This window comes from Mustela nivalis (genome assembly GCF_964662115.1).
Source record: "Mustela nivalis genome assembly, chromosome: 2".
Lineage (NCBI taxonomy): Eukaryota > Metazoa > Chordata > Mammalia > Carnivora > Mustelidae > Mustela > Mustela nivalis.
In genome coordinates, this window is record NC_139021.1 from 138,419,458 (window position 1) to 138,431,562 (window position 12,105).

A 12,105-nucleotide genomic window follows, 5' to 3' on the forward strand; every position below is an offset into this window, starting at 1 on the left:
CACGGGCCCTGCCATCATACTGTCAATTTACCCATTCACAAATATTTCTTAAGTGTGCAGAAAGGAGTTCTGAATCAGGCCCGAGACTTCTATCCTAAAAAAGGCCCGCTTACGGGGCACCTGGGTGGCTCAGTGGGTTAAAGTCTCTGCCTTCAGCTCAGGTCATGATCCCGGGGGTCCTAGGATCAAGCCCGGCATCGGGCGGGCTCTCTGCTTTGCAGGGAGTCTGCTTCCCCCTCTGTCTCTGCTGCCTCTCTGCCTACTTGTGATCTCTCTCTCCCTCTGTCAAATTAAAAAAAAAAAAGGCATGCTTCCAAGTCAATCCTTGGCTGGCATTTGGGAACCGAAATGGCTAACAGTTCCCTACACTCAGGTAAAATGCTCCTCAAGTGGAAAGCAGGGTTCCAGGGCCCTGGATGGGATGAACGGTGTGGCTTAGGCTAAGCACACACCTTCTTCTGGGAGTCCAGAATTTCAGTACCTGCTAGGCAGAGAGTGCCTGGGAGGTAGGAGCCCAGGAAAATCCCTGGGCCGGGAGTAGGTCCCAATTCAATGAGAGAAGAATTAAATGTGTCCCATGTGACTCCTCAGGGGAGAACTCCTGGAAACTTGCACCTGCCTTCCTCTGGACTTCGCCCCATGCACCTCTTCCCTTCGTTGATTGTTGCTTTGGGTGCTTTCGCTTAAATAAATTTTGGCCCTGAGTATGATTATATGTTGAGCATTGTGACTCCTCCTAGCAAATCACCAAATGTGGGGGAGTGTGGAGGATCCTTAATACAAGTATCTATGCTGGACAGGACACATAAGGACTGTGGCTTGTGGACCTTTTATCCTCATGCGAGGATACAAACACACAGTCAGAGACACATAGGTTGAAAGAAAGAGAGATAAAAATAAAATAACTTCAGAGCATTAGAAGGGCTATTTAAAAAAGAAATAAGGCCTAAGGCTTAAAGAGGCCTCTCTAAGAAGGTGACTTCTGAGTCTGGATACAAACAAACAGTAACAGTTTGAGCACCGGGGGGTGAGCAAGTGCAAAGGCCCTGAGGCAGGAACCACCACACATGTCCTAGGCACAAAAAAGGACAGGGCCCCAGGCAGAGCCCAGTGAACAAGGAGTTGCACAAGTGGGCACACACAACTTCAAGGCTCAGGGCAAACAAAGACTGTATCCTGAATGAGATGGGAACCATGAGAGGATTTTAAGCAAGACAGTATTCTACTCCAAATCAGACACTGAAGTTCACTCAAGGTGCTGCTCTAAAGAATAAGAAACAAAATGAATGCACTGGTTGCCAGGGTCCTGCTGACTTCTGCTAAGCACCCTGGTGGACCTGAGCCCTTGGGTGAGTCACTCTACATATCTGGGTTTCAGTTTCCTTATTCCTCAAATGATAGGAGTCAACCAGAAAATCCTGCTTAACCGTTCCAAATGCAACAGACCAGGAATCATCTGCTTATTCGGCACAAACCCTGAGTTACCAGATTTCTGCGGCCCCAAGAACCAGGACATGTGACAAATGAACAATCCACATGAAGGGAGGGTTCGCCGTCAGTAAAGAGGATGAACAAGAAAGAGCTAAAAGTCTAAAGCACAGAGACAAGGAAAGTGAGTCTATTCCTCTGAGACCTAAACACTGGCTCCTAGGACTACTGACTGCTGGAAAGGAAGGGTACCCCAGAAATCAGCTCAGTCAGGGTGGGCAGTGTTTTTCCCTTTTTCTTCTCTCTCTCTCTCTCTCTCTTTTTTTTTTTTTTTTTAGCAAAACTCTTCCTTCAAAGAAAATCTTACAAGGCAAGGATACTGAAATACAATCCCATTTTAAAAACAGTACATATACATCAAAAACTAATGATGTACTACATGTTGGCTAATCAAACAATAAAAAATTAATTAATTAGTTATTAAGAAAAAAAGCAGTACGTAAGTTCCTCGGGCAATTAAAACAGTCATTGTTTTGTAAAAAAGCTTCACTATGAGGATGCCTGGGCAGCTCAGTGGGTTAAAGCCTCTGCCTTCGGTTCAGGTCATGATCCCAGGGTCCTCGGATCGAGTTCCGCATCGGGCTCCTTGCTCCCGTCAAACTACAGCTCTCCACGCCCCCTCCCCCAGCCCTGGCAACCCCCACTCTGTACCTTCTGTCTCCCTGAATCTGATGACTCCAAGTACCTCAGACAAATGGAATCATACAGTGTTTCTCTTTCTGTGACTTACTTCCTTTAGCATAATGTCCTCAAGGTACCTCCATGTTGCAGTAGGAGGTAGAATTTAATTCCTTTTTTAAGATGAATATTCCAGTGTATGCATGTATGTATGTATGTGTGTGTGTGTGTGTGTGTGTATACTGAGTTTTGTTCATCCATTTATTTGTCAAAGGAAATGGGTTGTTTCTATCTCTTGGCTATCATAAAAATCAGATTTTTAAAAATAGTATTACCCATCTCATAGAAAAATCGGGGCTCTTTTAACTTGCACTCCCAATTACCAGAGGGACCAACTCCCCTTATGACTCCTGTTTACTGACTGTATACAGGTTCCCTTCTATGAGCTGCCTGGCTGTATCCTTTGACTTTCCTTCCTCTCTCCTTCCCACCTGCTCCTTTCTCTCTTCTTTCTTCCTATAGGTCCTATTTTTAAATTCCAGGTACTAATCCTTTCCCAGTTCTATTTATTAAAAACTGTTCTCCCAATATGTGTCTTATGTTATACTAAAGTTTCTCATTTTGATAGAGTAAAATCTATCAATCATTTCTTTATGGTTTGGATTTGGTTGTTTATTTAGGAAGCTCCTTCCTACCCTGAGATCAGGAAGATACTCTATTATTTTTTTTTTTTTAAAGTTTCAGCTTTACTTTTCACATTTAAACCTTTAAACTACTTGGAATATCTTTTCTGTACGTTGTGCGATGGGGATATAACATTATTCTTTTCCGTGAATCCCAGAATAAGAACTGAGCCCGAATCCAGGACAAAGTGAGGACAGCTGAACATCTCCAGGTGCAGACAGTGAGCGCGGAAGGACACCGAGTACATCACCCATACAAGCTCACAACACACAGAGGCGTCCCACAAGGATTCACCCCCACGTGCACCCAGGACACAAACAGTGAATGGAGAGTTCTCCTGACCTCTCGGTCAATCAGTGTCCCTACCCGTGCTAGAAAAGGTCCAGCTCCTACACTGGATTGTCCCGACCTGTGGACAGTACCTCAAACATTCCAATTATAAAATCACTTCAAGGGACCCCTGGAATGGCTCAGTTGGTTGGGCGCCTACCTTTAGCTCAGGTCATGATCTCAGGGTCCTGGGATCCAGCCCCATGGTGGTGTTCTGCTCTCAGCAGGGAGTCTGCTTCTCCCCTTTCCTCTGCTCCTCATACCCCCCCACCCCCGCTGTTGCTTGCTCTCTCTCAAATAAATAAATAAAATATTTTTAAAAATAAATAAGTCACTTCAAATGTTTTACACTCTGAACATCCCCTAAGCCAAGTGAGAACCCCATTGGCTCCGAAGGCATGGACTGGTTTCTGCAGAGCAAAGGACCTGCTGCCATTCTGGGGCTTGCCCACTAGGTGGCAGCCCTGGGTAGGCTGGCCGAATGCTCTCCTCCCGCAGTTGCCACATCTTCTGAACTTCATCAAGAAACAAACTAGTTCTAAACAAAGCCTTGATCCGGCACAAAGACGTCATCTTGGGCCTTGCTACTTCATGGGGCCACAACAGAATCTGGAATCTACACTTTTCTTCCTTGGGAAACAGTCCCCCAAATGTCCTCTCTTCCTTGAGAAACAGTCCCACAAATGCACCAGTGGTGAGGATCTGGGATAGGAGACTGCATGCAGGACAATCCAGGGCAGTGAACTGGCTTCAGGCAGGGTGACGAGTTCTGGGGAGATAGCGTCAATCAGGGGAAACTCCAGAGCAGACCCAGAAATCCCTTCTGATGCTCAACCCAGCTCTGACCTTATGGTGGGATCTGGGATCAGAAGGGACCCCAAGACCATCGGGCTAACAGCCTGTGTTGTTTTCGCCATGGCCCTGCCCAGGTGAACACTCCACAGGACCAGGGCTTGCCTATTATGAGCTGAAGTCCTCCTTCCTCAGCTTTTACCGTCTTGTTCTCATTCCAGCCCTAGTCATACAGAAAGATCCCTTTCCCACAGGACAGCATCCAGACATTCAACGAGACTCATGGCCCCCGAATACTTCTCAGCTTTTCTACAAGCGGGGCTCAGAATATGGGCAAATGTGATCAAAGCCTCTGCAGAAGTTTGGAAAAATCATGGCCACAGGTAACTCCAGAGAACTGAAAAGCTATCCCATCTGTTAGTGTAAAATTCTTCCTTTTTATAACCAGATGATCATGGTCTTATTAGATAGTTCAACCTTCTCTCTCTCTCTCTCTCTCTCTCTCTCTCTCACACACACACACACACAAACACACACACACTTTTAGCTTCCCAGCAAGGCTAATGGAATTCTAAGTGAGAGAGAATATCTAATTTGGCACAGAATTCTAAAATGAGACAGGCAGTAAACTTCTCATCTCAGGCAGGCATGTAAGTCTTTAGAGATGACTCCCCCCACCCCTGGCCCAAAGCAAGGGTCTGGTTCCATCCACACAGGAGGATGGAGCAGCTGGGCTGTGCCCCACATGAAAGCCAACAAGAAAATGGCCCTCATCTTTACACTGGTCAGAGACACTTGCCCCTCTGGGCTTCTGTGAGGCATGCCCTTCAGAAACTCAGAAACTCCTTTCCTGGGATACCTGAAAAGAGTCAATTTTCACGAATCACCAAAAGCTGAGGTGGGGGTGGGTGACTTCACTGTTGTTTGTAATTTTTTTCTTTTTTAACCAAAGAACAAGTATCACAGTAGTAAAAAAAAAAGATCCTCCATGTTGCTCCCCCAACCAAGGCCTGGCAATCTCCGACCAGCTCTCTTGGGCATTTCAGAAGCACCAAGAAGAATCCAGATGGCGCATTCTGACTGAGGGACCTGGAGATGGAGCCCCAGGCGGCCAGCCACCCCTTACACATGCAAACACACGCATGCACACAGGCAAAGTAGGAGAGGGCCCGGGCCCCAAGCCCCAGGCCCGTGCCCCCACCACCCCCGCCAGCCAGGGCCGCCTCATTTCCTCAGAGATAAATCATGCAGAGGGCTGGGAGCCCCACAAATCCTTCAAGCAAACACGCAAGTCAAACAGCACCATTTACCCTGCAAGGGCCTCTTCAAGTGTACAAGGCATGGGAGGAGCCAGGCAACAAAACCGGCCTTGTCCGATGGGGTCAACCTTTGCCCTCGGGCCCTGTGGGGAGGAAACCTGTGGCCACCCCTGTATTCCCTGCTTCCTTTGCTGCTGGCCTATCCAGGAATGAGCTTTCCACAGCCTGGCATTCAGCCCAAACCCGGTGAAGGTGAAATGGCCTAGGCTGGTGAGAGCAGGTGGTCCTGGCACTCAGAGATGTCCCCTCACCCCTACCCCCACCCCTGCAGCAGCCAGCCACCTATCCTGGTGCCATCATAAGGTAGCACTTGCCAAGGGACAATGGTCCAGCTGGACAGAACTGGGGAAACTCACTGACCACTGTAACAAATTAGACCCAAAAGGGTCACAACTATAAGGAAGGATAGGAGAAGGAGACATGGGCTGGAGGGGACAGGGGTCACCTTCCCATGTCATTCGTGGGGAGAACAGGAAAGGGGGGGGAAGCTAGAAAGCACTTTCAGTCTGGATATTTGTTCAAGCTGTGAAAGTCCTCAGGAGAGTCAGAGAACAGGAGACAATGAAACTTTACGCCTCATGAGGGCAGACTTTTTTTTAATAACAAGGTGATAACTGGGTCCTTTTGCTGAGCTGTAATCCACACACTGTACGATTCACCACCTTGAGCGCCCCAGTCAGCGGAGCTGGTATATTTACAAGGTTGTGAATCCACGAAGTTGTGCAGTAACTATCGCTACATAACCCTAGAATACCGGCATCACCCCAAAAGGAAGCCTGTGCCCATTAGCACCCACCCTCCCTCCTCTCACACTGGCCCTCGGCTACCTGGTGTGTCTAGAGAATCAGATACTGTGTGGTCTTCCGTGACTGGCTTCTTTTGTTTCACACAAAGTTTTCAAGGTCATCCGTGTCAGAGCGGGTGTCACTGCTTCATGTGATTTTATGCTGAATGTTACTATTCCGCCATACAGCACAGACCACACCTTCGGTACCCACTCAATCGCCAACGAATATCTGGACTGCTTCCCTTTTCTGGCCGCTGTGAGAAATTCCACTACAAGCATCTACACTACGGGTTTTTGTGTCAACAGCTGTCTGCAGTTCTCTCGGGTACACAGATTGAAGCGGAATTGCTGGGCCATATGGGAACCGCACGTATCATGACGGCAGGAACCGCCACACCGACTGCAGGGGGACCACCCCATTTGACACCCCGCAGCAGGTGGGGACTCTGGCCACCAGCCCACCTCCTCCAGGAACAGAGTCGACCCCAGCCTTGATGCGACCCAAACAAGAGCAGCAATGACAGCAAACACTTCGGCAGGCACACAGCATCACTGCTCTGTGGCTGACCTCTTCTAACCTCTGGGACAACTGTCTGAAGCCAGGTCTGCGGCCCTGAAAAGTCCCATTCCTCCACTTTCTGGCAAGGCTAGGGGCCCTCCCTGAGGCTAAGACAGAGCCAGAAACACATCTGAAATGAGAAATCACTCAAAGAAAAGTAAAATCCAAACTAAACCCAAGACAAAAGGCTGAGCCAAATCTAGAAAGGATGGAAAAAGGCCCACAAATAATTGAGCACAGAAACGGTGGGGTGAAGGTAAAAACCGGAGGTAAAGCCAGCACTCCCGGCCCCGGGCATGGAAGGCACACAAACTGTCCGCTGAGACTAACTCTGCCTCTCGCTGCGATCTCCCACTGCTGGAAAAGGGAGTTAACAGAAATAGAAAGGGAGGCAGCTAGAATGAAACCATGGTATTGTGGTGCTGGACTGGAACTGGGAATGTTAGTGCAAACTCACCGTTTTCAATACATACGCTACATACTGAATACCCAGATACAAGGGGGAAGGGGAGACAAGAGACCTGGAAACTCAGATACCCCATTCCAGCTACTGGCACAATGTGGGAGCCGCTATAGATACCCCAGCAGCTATGTGCACACCTGGCATTCGGATCTTGCTTCTAAGCAAGGAATGAGGACTTTCACTACAAGGAATGAGGACTCCTTGGAGAAATGGCTGATTCCCAAGGCAAGAGCAAGAAATGAAACAAGCCTGGGATGACATCTTGTACCAGAGAGCAAGAAAGTGTTCAAAGAGTGAGAAGGGCCTGTCAAAAAGTCAAAGAAAAACCTCTTGAAGAGGCTCCCGCCGGCCACAGTGAATCACAACCCACTGAATAAAACAGGAAACCATGAGTCCACAGAGAGTCCGTCAGACAGATGGCCACAGGGAAAGCAAGTAACTCTGCAGTGGAGAAGCCTGGAGACATCACCGGCATCGAGTGACCAAGGGAACGTCACCAGTAACGAGTCCTCACCAACCAAGTCCCAACCTCTAAGACGCAGCAAGAAGGTGGCAATCTCACTTCTGGGACACCAAGATACACACACAGAAACAAACCAGGAAGATCAGACAAATCCAGGTGGAGGGACATGTGTGCAAACAGCCGGCCTGTCATCTTCTGAAGCCATCAGGTCAGGTAGGCCGAAGCCTGAGGAACTCTTCCAGATTGAAGGAGACCCAAAAGACCTGACAGCCACACGCCACACCATATTCTGGCCTGGATCCTCTTCCTGCTAAAGACACTGTGCATACAACCGGCAAAACTCAAATTGGGGTCTGATGACTAGAGGGCGTCATGTACCAGCGTTACCTTCCTAATGTCGATGCTTGTGCTACTGCCAAATGAGAGAATAGCCTTGTTTATTAGAAGCATGCAGACTGGCAACTTGCTCTGGAAAGATGAGGGGTAAAAATTCTTGGGGCTGTACTTGCAACTCTTCTGTAAGCTTGTGATAGTTTCCCAATTTACAGAAGTTTAATTGTAAATGAAAACAGAACAAGAGAGATAACGTCATGCTACGCGATCAGATGAGCACGGATGGTCCCCGAGGCGCTCTGTGCCGAGCAAGCCCTGGCAGTCCTGCTTTAACTCGGGGGCCACGGATGATGCCGACGGGGATGGGGAAGCTCTGCTCCTTGCTGGGACTGCGTCCGACTCCAAACACATGACCATCTCCACGCAGAACGTGGTCCCGGCCCCTGTCGTCAGCCCAGGCAGCTCCGTCTGCGAGCTACAGGAGAACTGGCCAACAGCACTCTCAGCGAGCTGGTCTTCTCACTGGCTCTCTCCTCATGCTTCTGTCCATGTGAAACAACAGCTGAGCAAAGTGAAGAAACTAACCCGGAACGCAAGCCAGGAGCAAAGAGGTCAGGCCCCCACCAAAAGCTAATGACGATAACTCCTCCATCTCGTATCTGCACAGGGCTTCAACACTTCCAAGTTTCTCTCCATCTGTAAGCTCACACCATCCATACAAAGGGAGGAGGCGACAGATCCATGTCTCCTTACTCGGTCCAATTCCTATTCCCCACTGAACTGCAAGCACCTCCCCCCCGGCAGCCCTCACAACATTCGCGGTGATACACAGATCTGTGTGATCATCTGACTAGCATTAGTCTCCCCCTCTGGACTGCAGAGTCCAAGAGTGTCTGTTCACAGATATCCCAGGGCCTCACATTAGGCAGACACTCCAAAAATACCTGCTAAATGATCACAAGGCTATGTGAGCAAGTGGACGGATGGACGGTAGGTGGGCTGCTGAACGGGCGGAAGGATGGAGAAAGAGGATGGATGATGGGTGGGTGGATGACAGGCTGGGAGGGTGAGGGATGCAGAGAAGGATGGGGGATGGGTGAGAGGATGGAAGACGGGTGCAAAGATGGCCGGGAGGTGGGAGTATGGCTGGGAGGACGGGTGATGGGTAGAAGGACGGATGATGGGTGGAGGACGGATGATGGGTGGAGGACGGAGGATGGGTGGAGGATGGAGGATGGGTAGATGATGGGTGGAGGATGGACAGGAGGTACAGGACGGATGATGGGTGGGTGGAAGGATGGAAAGGAAGTGGGAAGACAGATGATGGAATTAAGGGTAAATGATGGGTGGAAGGATGGCTCTGGGGTAGAAGGAGGGATGATGGTGGGAGGATGGATGGGAGGATGGATGGGAGGATGGATGGGAGGTGGGAAGACAGATGAGAGAGGGAGGATGGATGGAAGTGGGAAGATGGATGGGCCGTGGGAGGATGGATGACAGATGATGGGTGGGAGGACGGGTGATGAGTAGATGGATGAGGGGGTAGGAGGATGCCCAACCTTGGTCTGCCTCTTGTCACCCTGCCCGGCTCTACCTGCTGCTGTTGGGCCCGGAGGTCACCGATCTCCTTCTGATCCTCCTCGTGGAGCCGCTTCATGTCCTCCCATGACTGCTGCAGCAGGTTACGTTCCCGCAGCAGCTGTCCGTTCTCCCGCCTCAGCATGTCCACATCATCCTTCAGCTGGGTCTGGTCGCTCAGGAGCCGGCTGTGCAGTGTGCTACAACCCCATACACACGGTGAAACGCAGCCAGCCTCCCACCCCTGCCAGCCCCACTTTTCTCGCCCCTCCACATCCCAGTACTCCCAGCACCCACGATGGGAGACCATAGCAACCAGGGCAGCAGCACTCAGAGGCAGGCCAAAGCCTGGTGTCAGCCAAATACCAGAAAGAACCACACTGCCTGTAAAAACCTAATACCAAAAAGGGCACATGGATGAAGACCAAGGCAACGAGACGAGCCCTTACCTGGTACAGGCCTGGCCCCTCTAAGTACTGAGGCCGGGGCAAGGTCAGCAGGTGGGCAGGTAAGGCGGGTCAGTACCCTCAGAGCAACCCCAGGAGACCAAAAGGGAACAGGCCCATCTGCCTCTCCTACAGCAGGAGCTGCAGCAAAGCTCTGGACAGCGACCCACGAGCCCAGCCATCTGTCTGGCTTCCGGCCTCATTTTCAATCCCTTTCCTGCCAGTTGTGCTTCTGCGGCTGTCACTAGCTGGTATGAAGAGTTCGCATCTCAGCTTGTACCTTAGAAAAACCGAGACCCAAAGACCCCAACCCGCCTGCTGAAGGCCCACTAAGTGCCATGAGGCAGTCCCACTCACTGATAGAAGTCGGTCTCCTTGGCCACCTCCTCGCACCTCTTCAAGGCGTTGGTGTGCTGCTTCTGCAGGCTCTGCAGGTCCGACATGGCCCGGACGCACTGGATCTTCAGCCTCTCGTAGTCGGGATTCAGCCTGTGGTAGGGCCTGACCCAGACAGCAGCAGTGAACGCAGGCCCTGGGATCACTCCCAGAGACAAGGCATGTCTCTGCCCGGGGAGCCTCCAGCCCAGTGTCCCTGGATACCGGTCTCCTGCACACCCCCCCAACCACCTGGCGCGTGGTCAACTCAAGACATCCTGGCCTCCCCAGACTCACAGGAGAACAATGATACATGGCCTTGGTTGCCCGGGCTCCTTGCTCGAGCCTGGAGAAGGTACTGTCTTCTCTAGCAGCTCCCAGGGAGACCACACAACTGGCCTTCACCCACAGTGGGCACCCCAGAAACCTGTGAGGAAGCTTTTCCTCTTTTTAGGAAAGTGTCAATCTTGGGAACTTATCATCAAGGCCCAGACCAATTACATTGGCATCCTTGGGGTGTCACACCTTGGGGGTGTGACCCAGACACCAGAACGGGGATTCCACTGTGCAGCTACTATTGAGGACACTGGCCGGGAGCACTGCTTCTCTGTGTTAGAATGTGTTAGAAGTCCAAATCCTCAGGTCAGTTCCAGAACTCCTGAACCAGATGCTTGAGGGGCAGGACAGAGGGAGACCTAACCTGGAACCTGAGCTTTAACAAGCCCTCTGGTGACGCCAGTGCACGCGTCAGGGTGAGAGCCAGCCCTACAGCCGGCGTCAGTAACCCTGCTCTGCGGAAGGCTGGAGAGCAAACACGGCAGGCTCTGCCAGCCATCCAGGCTCTGGGGAACCCCGTGCTCTGCCTCAATGACATGAAGGCAGGCACTGGACAATATGCACTCCAGCACGCCGTGTCTCTGCAGGCCTTGCCTCTGTGCTGAGGACCGTATCGTCGTCAAAGTAAGCTCAGCTGGCTGGCTTTGCCACCCCGATATCACCCCAGAGGAACTTCCTCAGGACAAGGCACACACATGCCTGATGTTCCTAAAGGCAATCCCCCTCCCCTCAGAATCCCTAGGAGAATCTCCTAGAAGGATGAATCAAACTGTTTCCCTCCTCCTCCATGAAGCCCTCCTGGGTGGGGGAGGTGGAGAAAGACACTCCCTTTGCCTCACCCTATGGACCTGGTACCCACATCTAAATCCCAAAAAAGAAAGTAAAGATTTTCTCCAAAACCACAAAGGAGTGGAATATACCCTCCTAAAACACACACGTGGCGGGAACAATGAACACTGGCACACACAATGATCCATGTAGCAGTAAGAGGAGGGGCGCGTGCAGTCACACAGATGCACAGGCAGATGCTCGAGGGCTCAGCACAGGGACAGCACAGGACCACAGACAAGCAACAGAAAAGGATACTGAGAAAGTATACTGCTCTGGTGCTGGAAGGCAGAGGCCTTGAGAGGGACAGTGACAAGCCTGAGGCCACGCAACCAGCTCATGAGGAGGCACCAGAGTGGGACCAGGCCCCAGCAGCTGCTGCCAAATCTACCCACCGAATCGTCACCTGCAGACGACAAGTACATGACAGACACCCACACTTCACAAGCTCTGCGTCATGTGACTCAGGCCTGGACAGGGCTGATCTGCCTTGGGACTGGGCTCCAATCTGGCTTGGAGGAAGCTTAACCTCCCCCGACCCAGGGCTGCAAGGACAGCGTTTCCAAGGGACAGGGGAGTGAGGCAAAGGGACACTCTGGCAGAGCAGCACGGACCCCGGGGAGCTAAGGATGAGTGCCTGGCAGGGAGGGGCTGGCGTGATGACCTCAGGGGAGTAGCCCTGGCCCATCGGGCCTGGGCAGGGGAG

At 51.2% G+C, this 12,105-nt stretch overlaps 1 protein-coding gene across 3 annotated transcripts in view; it reads right to left on the reverse strand.

The window, feature by feature from the left end:
* The window catches only part of DLG5 (discs large MAGUK scaffold protein 5), a 116,019-nt gene that overhangs the window by 43,927 nt on the left and 59,987 nt on the right, over positions 1–12,105 (reverse strand). For all 3 annotated transcript variants that reach the window (XM_082719509.1, XM_082719507.1, XM_082719508.1), the window contains 2 exons: positions 10,218–10,361; positions 9,431–9,614 (listed from right to left, as the gene is read on the reverse strand). In XM_082719509.1, the coding sequence (XP_082575635.1) occupies positions 9,431–9,614; positions 10,218–10,361 (328 nt within the window). The remainder of the gene's footprint in view (positions 1–9,430; positions 9,615–10,217; positions 10,362–12,105) is intronic.